The 8,023-nt window shown below is 40.4% G+C and overlaps 1 protein-coding gene across 10 annotated transcripts in view; it reads left to right on the top strand.

Annotated features, from left to right (window-relative positions):
- Positions 1-5,101, top strand: part of LOC107088586 (teneurin-3) — a 471,923-nt gene extending 466,822 nt beyond the window's left edge. For 6 of the 10 annotated variants that reach the window (XM_015380864.1, XM_015380863.1, XM_015380862.1 and 3 more), the window contains one exon: positions 2,737-3,492. In XM_015380864.1, the coding sequence (XP_015236350.1) occupies positions 2,737-3,492 (756 nt within the window). Of the gene's footprint in view, positions 1-2,736 lie in introns of all 10 variants that reach the window. The other 4 variants (XM_015380867.1, XM_015380866.1, XM_015380861.1 and 1 more) reach the window with 1 other exon arrangement.
- The last annotated feature ends 2,922 nt before the right edge of the window (positions 5,102-8,023 follow it).

Genomic DNA, 8,023 nt, shown 5'->3' with positions numbered 1-8,023 from the left:
AATCGGCCCGAAAAAGGACAAAAATTCATACAGTGTTATGCTTATGCTTATGTTTCAATGAGCTGGTGTTACATCCTCTGATTACTGCAGTGTGTTTTGTGTTTCATTAAGGCTCAGGGTTCAGTTACTTGTGTTCAGGTCAGAAAAAACTCAGATCTGTTGGAACAAATGCAGAAATATTGCCTTTTATTTTTTGGGACCTTGATGATGGCGAGCAGCAATAGTTTTAGTTAATTCTTACCTCAGGTGGTGGACTCATCACGCGTAGTGATTACTTTTTTCTCACTCTGAGACATGTTTTGCTTTAAAATGTCCTGTTTAAATTTATGGATCTGAGCTCACAGCTTTATTAACAGGCCAAAAAAACAGACAAGAAGAAAACCCTTCCCTGAATATAAATATATGTCTTTATTTATTGAATATTGAATCTAATAACTCTCAGGCTGTCAGACGTTGTTCTGTGTGTCTGGATAACAGGTTCATTGAAGTGTGAATCAAGCTCAAATCGTGGTCAAACCATTAACTCTGCACACATATGGAATATATCCACATATCTGTTCAAAATATAAGAATTTATTAACAAAAATCATTCAGCTCCAAATCAAACATATTCCGGTTCAGAACTCTTAACTAAACTAGTAAAACTATACGATCCTGGTATCAGTAGAGATGCAACACTAATTTTAATTCACCCAATTTAGCAACACATTAACTTAATATAAAATAATTTCCTGCTCTGTAATGTTTTGACACCAAACTAGTATAAAATTATGACTTCAGTTCTTGTTAAATAGTGGGTAGCGGTAGTTTGGCATGTTTGCTTTAATCGCTAATGTTTTCTAATGACACTGTACGCTAACAGTTCTCTCATGTCATAACTTTGATTCAATATTATTGTCTGCATAAAGATTCATTTAAAATCTGCTGATTTTAGTGAATTAATTCAGAACTACATTGTCAACACCAACAGCTAGCCTTTATTCCTCTCTGATGCCTGGCCACAGTTAGGATACGCATCTGATTCCTTATAAACCTAAAACAGGATCTACTGAGAAATGTTGCATGGTGATAAGATTATGGGATAGAGGAAAATTACCAAGACGAAGCTGTGGGAACAATGACAGTCACCTTTCTCTCTTCTCCTGCACTTACTCTGTTACTGGGGTAATTATATTGGACAGACTATCAAAGGGTCACACTTCAGCTCAAACAGCCAAAGAAGTCTTTGAATCAAGCCAGTCACAAATAATAAGGGAAGGGCAGGGAGAAGATCAGAGAAGGTGATGAAGGGAGTCAGAAAGGCTCAGAGCAATTTAAAGTGTTATCTGAAGTGAGGAATCATTTTTGTTTCTCCGAGGCATCCAGTATCTGCAATAGTGTTATACCACTGACACAGAGAGTGGAGGCCATCTGCTCTGTTTATTAGCTCCGAGTAGTCCTTTAATCCAGTCCTGACCAGGAGGAACCTTTAGAGGTAGATACAAATGAAACTTACATTTTAAGAAATATACCAGAAAAACAGTTAAGTTAATAATAAAACAGCTGTTTATATGAAACCTACTAAACCATGATCATTCATCAATCTGTTGTTTGGTGGCTACAGTGAGTTTTGACCTCTCGGTGTGAGCGGCATTCTGTAGAGGCCGACTGGGGGTTTAAGGAAAGGGAGACAGGCACACCAAAGGAACATAGAAACACTGATCAGTAGATACCTTCTCTGTAAGAGAAGGACGCTAGTTCCATTGGTACCTCTGTCTGGTAAAGAAACAGTTTTGAGTCAGCTTTCATGTCAAAAGGGAGGAAAGAGAGCATGTACAGCTTAGTCACAGTAAAAGGTGAGCCCATAGCTAATGTCCAGGAGAGAAACAGGGCAAAACCCTGAAAAACCTGCCTGATTCTATCATGGAGATTGTTAACGCCAGAAGCCCCATTGATGCTTAGATCCAGGATGGTCTTACAGCCAAACAGAACCAGATTAGATGAAACCACTATGATGAGAAAGAGACACGGAGAACATAAAGTTAGTGGTTAAACTAGCAAATACTGCAAAACTGTTGAATAGAGACAGAATAAAGCAGAATGATGAAAAGGAATCTGCATGTCTTCCAGCAGCTGAAGGATATAGTGGCATAACTATAGAGATAGCTCAGGATAACCTGGACCTCTCTAATTCTAACCTTTTTTTAAAGGGTCAAAAACAGTCAACATGTTGCCACACTCTCATCCAGTAGCAAAGGCTTGAAAACCAAAAGATCTGCCTCCCATTCTACTTCTAGAAATTCTTTGAGCCACTAGTGGCTTAGATCCAGGATGGCGTCACAGCCACACAAAACCAGATTAGATGAAGCTGCTATGAAAAAAAAACAGAGACAAATAAAGTTAGTGGTTAAACTAACAAATACTGCTGAATTGTTGAATAGTGATAGAATGAAGCAGAATGTTGAAAAGTGATCCCTATGTCCTCCAGCAGCTGAAGCCTATAGCAGCATAACCAAAGAGATAGATCAGGATAACCTGAACCACTTTAACATTTTTAAAAAGGGTCAAAAAGAGTCAACATGTTGACACTTTCTATTCCAAGAGGAAATGCTTGAAAACTAAAAGATCTGCCTCACATTCTACTTCTCGAAAATCTTGGAGCCACTAGTATACGATACTAGGACACTGCATGAGCTGTGGTGAGTGTTTTAATGCAGCGAACATGTAGTGATGTCTCATGGTTTCTTCTCTCCACAGTCTATCTCAGGTGTGCAGCAGGAAGTGACTCGTCAGTCATCAGCCTTCCTGTCCTTCGAGCGTATGCCAGAAATTGAGCCCAGCAGACGACATTCTGACCACACCAAGCCTTGGTTATGGTTCGCCACTGTCAAGTCCCTCATTGGAAAGGGTGTCATGTTTGCTGTGGTGCAGGGGCGAGTGGTGACAAATGCTCTAAACATCGCCAGCGAGGACTGCATCAAAGTGTCCGGAGTCCTGAACAATGCCTTCTACTTGGAGAACTTACATTTCACGGTGGAGGGAAAAGACACTCACTACTTCATCAAGACCAGCCTCCCTGAGAACGACCTGAGTGCGCTGCGGCTCACCTCAGGCAAGAAGTCCCTGGAAAATGGGGTGAATGTCACAGTGTCTCAGTCTACGACTGTGATGAACGGGAGAACCCGGCGATTTGCTGACGTAGAACTACAGTACGGCGCTCTGGTGCTCCATGTGCGCTACGGAACAACGCTGGACGAAGAGAAAACGCGAATCTTGGAGCAGGCACGGCAGAGGGCGCTGTCCAGCGCCTGGGCCCGTGAACAACAGCGAGTGAGAGATGGGGAGGAAGGTGTGAGGCTTTGGACAGAGGGAGAGAAAAGGCAGCTGCTGAGCAGCGGCAAGGTTCAGGGCTACGATGGCTACTACGTCCTTTCCATTGAGCAGTACCCTGAACTGGCCGACAGCGCCAACAACATCCAGTTCCTCCGGCAAAGCGAGATAGGGAGGAGGTAACACGGCATGAACATGCCTGGATGGTACCACCTCTGACTGTCAAAACTAACACTAAAAGTTCTCTTTTAACACTAAATGGACGTCACAGCTTGAACTGTCTAAGACTCCAAAACCTGCCCACCGACCCTCCTTAGATTTTGTCTCTTCAGGTGGTTAAAGTTGACTGCGAAGACTTTTTGATGAACACCGTTTCAATCTAACCGACCGGAAACTACAGCTGGGACTGTCGTGGTGAACCGGGGGAAGGTTCTTCAATGCCCGACTTTTTCTGTTCCCTCTTGTGCTTTTAGACAGGCTGCACGCATGCCCCTCCATTCCCCTCCGATAGGCCCGGCTAATCTGACTGCCATGTTTGTGGGCTATGTACCTGTTAAACAGAGACTTTGGATTAATAGAGGGAACGATAGAGACTGGTTCCGATAGTCAGCCTGACATGCAAGCAGCTGTCAGGCGCATATCAGCAGCTCCAGACTGTGCATCCCTAACAGATGTTGCAGGTATCGTGTGTCTGAGGGTCCAGATGGGACCCATCACTTAGGTTTGAGCCTTGTCTATAGGATTTATTATTCCATGGCTGAAGCCATTGAATGGAACTGTTGTGGACTCTCTCTAAGAGAGACAGGCACAAAAAAAGGACTGAAATTTGTACAAGTCAAAAAAAGAGAAAGAAAATAAGAATTTTTGTTGTTTGTTTGTAATTTTTTGGTTTTGATTTTCTATATAAACTTGCATTTGCTTCGACAAAAAAAGGGATATTAAAATCAACTGAAAAGCGTTTACATACTATTACCTACATGTATCGCACTATTACTACTTTACCCCACACCCCCACCACCACAACAGACCATGAGACGAACTTAACAAAAGCCAAATGTTGCATTGTAATTTTTGTTTTTTCTCCTACTGATGAGGCGTGATCTGTTTGGTCATTTCTACAAGCACTCCTCCTCCTCCTCCTCATCCCTTGTGCTAGGAGACAGAGCTCTGTGAAGGGCTGGCGTGTGCAGAGGGAGGGGATCACAGTTCACAGTCTGCGTAGACCAGGAAGACCCAGGAGAGTCCTTTTCTTCTACAAATTGTGACTCTGCATCATAATGCATAGACCTTGTGATTTTGTCAGTCAAAGGTAGTAGTGCTGCTCGCGGTAGAAACTTGTCGTCATGGCTTGGTTGGGCGGGGGGGCAGTTGGGTTGCTGTAATTAGCAACAGGCTGTTGCTTCTCTCGTTAATGTTGCTCGTTTTTTCTTAAAGGGACAGCGCATCTTCATGAATGACACATAAGTAACAGTAATAGATCAGAAATCGATGTGGATGTTTCTCATTGATTGTAGGTCTCTGCTCTCTTAGAGATTTTTTCTGTGTACATGTCTGTACAAATGGTTGGAAGGCAACTTTAAACATGTCTGAAGGGAAACAGAAGTAACATCGTATGCTAGGAAGCATTCTGTTTTTATTTTGTTTTTCCAGAGACAAGTCGACAGTGTTTTGTTGATTTAACTTTATGTTGAAGGTTGAGGAAATCCATTTATCCGTACATCGATATTAGTCTCAGAGAAAGTAATTTATGTACAGTGTTTCTACGGTAAAGAATAAAAATTATTAAAACTCCTGTTGTTTGGGTGTGTCCTCTTTTCACAGGCTGCAAATTAAGCCCAGATGGTCTTAGGAGCAAATTCTGCCTGTAATTACACATGTAAATTAAAGCAAGTATATTAAATTGGAAATACAATTGTTAGTATTTATATGACAGAAAGACATTGAGGAATAGTTTTCAGGTGGAACCATTATTTTAAATGTCACCACGTCTGATTTATAGGTGATTGAACAAATAAAAAATGAAAAATATTTAGCCTCACCAATTTTATTCCCAATATAAACGCCGCAAAACACCATGAAAGTCAATTTAAAAACTCTGGATGAACCCTCAGACTTTATAGATCCACATCTTGACTATAACTGAAGATAATTTGCACTGAATAAGTTGAAGCATGTTTGTTCTACAAAGGTTGCTAAGAAATGTGATTTAAGCACAATGCCAAAAATGCAAAAATGTGTTTTTCCACTCATTAAAAGGGAATCAGGTCAGACAAATATGCTGACTTACATTATTGGAGACCTTTGCTCCTAAGATTTAGCCATTGTTTGATTAAAATTTACCAATAATATCACCAAACCTGATAGAAAATAAGAATAACAGAGGAAGCTTATGTAACGCATCACCTGAAATGGTAACACAATGACCTCTGACCCCTCCTTGGAAAGGTCTGAGCCTCCAGTTTCGAATGATGGTGGCCATTGGGGGCGGGGCTAAAAATGAACCCCTGCTGTTGCATTAATCCCGCAGAGTCACACATGTCAGGTGTAATTTTAAATCTTATTTTATTCGTTTACACAGCTATAAAACAAAAAGTACTTGTGAAAAAATGTTTTAGAAATTTTAAAGCTCCATTTGTAAGGCGTGTGGATGAAACACCATGTGACTGTGTTTTAGCCATTTCTAGTAATAAACAAACTAGAGCAGGTGTCAGTTGGGCCCTGTATGGAGCCCGTTGGACTCAAGGGGTTGAACAGTTGTTTCTTAGTTTAAATGTAGGGCAAACACGCTCTAGGGATGTTAGAAATATTAACAGTCAAGGTAATAGAAATNAAATTCTGCCTGTAATTACACATGTAAATTAAAGCAAGTATATTAAATTGGAAATACGATTGTTTGTATTTATATGACAGAAAGACATTGAGGAAAAGTTTTCAGGTGGAACCATTATTCTAAATGTCACCACGTCTGATTTATAGGTGATTGAACAAATAAAAAATGAAAAATATTTAGCCTCACCAATTTTATTCCCAATATAAACGTTGCAAAACATGAAAGCCCATTTGAAACTGGATGAACCCTCAGACTTTATAGAGCCACATCATGACTATAACTCAAGATAATTTGCACTTAATAAGTGTAAGCATATTTGTTCCACAAAGGTTGCTAGGAAATGTGATTTAAGCACAATGCCAAAAGTGCAAAAAAGTGTTTTTCCACTCATAAAAGGGAATCGGGTCAGACAAATATGCTGATTTACATTATTGGAGACCTTCTGCATAAGGGAAAGCCTTTGCTCCTAAGATTTAGCCATTGTTTCATCTAAATTTACCAATAATATTACATAACTGCATAGAAAATAAGAATAACAGAGGAAGCTTATGTAACGCATCACCTGAAATTGTAACACAATGACCTCTGACCCCTCCTTGGAAAGGTCTGAACCTCCAGTTTCGAATGATGGTGGCCATTAGGGGGCGGGGCTAAAAATAAATACAGGCATTTCTCCCGCAGAGTCACAAATGTCAGGTGTAATTTTAAATCTCATTTTATTTGTTTACACACTTTAAAACAAAAAGCACTTGTGAAAAAATGTTTTAGAAATTTGAAAGCTCCATTTGTAAGGCGTGTGGATGAAACACCATGTGACTGTGTTTTAGCCATTTCCAGTAATAAATAAACATGAGCAGGTGTCAGTTGGGCCCTGTACCGGGGCCCGCCGGACTCAAGGGGTTGAACAGTTGTTCCTTAGTTTAAATGTAAGGCAAACACGCTCTAGGGATGTTAGAAATATTAACAGTCAAGGTAATAGAAATATGTTCTATAGATGTTTTTGAACGGAAGATGAAGATACATGGTATCACTACCAAGCGTTCATCCAGGTAAACATCCTGCCTCTGGCGCATCAAGGTGGAAGTCTTAATGGTTTCTCTGGTCTGGAAATGACCGCCGTTTACCTGAGCGGTCACTGACAGAGGGAACGTCAGCCCTGATGATCCTCCCTGCAGATGATCGTTGTAGTTTGGACCCTTCCTGTACGAAGTCTGACTGAATACTGGAGGTATTGGACCTTCTTCTGAACACTTGCCCTTCAGAAGGACCATGGCTTGATCCGAATACCTCAAATCAGTAAGGACACTTGAGTCACAGAGGGAGTTTGTCTGCAGTAGCCATAATAAGTGGCTTCCTAATAGTGCTGGCAGTTAGAAGGGAACTAGGACCAGGAGACAGGATGCTATCTGGTGCCAATGCAGTTAGCATAGAGACATCCTGACATCACTAGCTGCTGCTAGGAGTGATACCAATCAGAGTGTCACTACTTTACCTTTTCTTTACTCAAGTAAAAGTAGAAAATAGTAATTCAAGGAGTTACTGAAGAGTGAGAGACTAATCAGTCAAATTTTTGTTAAAGCACTGAGGGGCTCATAATATTTGATTTAATGTTTGGTTAGCTGCAATTCAAAGTAGAAAATAAAGTAAAAAAATACATTTGTTCATAAGAATTTTTTTTTTACCACAACTTTCCAAGCTTTGCCGTTTGTTAGCAATGAATTAAGATCTTATTTTGACTGTATTTTCACCTGATCTGTGAACTGCTCATGTTTCTCATGACCAGTGGTAGAAAGTAACAAAGTGTATTTACTTGATTACTGTATGAAGCTGGTGAAGATTCTCAGTTCGTCTGGTTCAGTTTGCATGTTTTCTAAGCTAAAACAA

The sequence above is a fragment of the Cyprinodon variegatus genome, unplaced genomic scaffold (assembly GCF_000732505.1).
Source record: "Cyprinodon variegatus isolate N-32 unplaced genomic scaffold, C_variegatus-1.0 Scaffold223, whole genome shotgun sequence".
Taxonomy (NCBI): Eukaryota; Metazoa; Chordata; class Actinopteri; order Cyprinodontiformes; family Cyprinodontidae; genus Cyprinodon; species Cyprinodon variegatus.
This window is presented reverse-complemented; position numbering and strand designations above follow the sequence as displayed.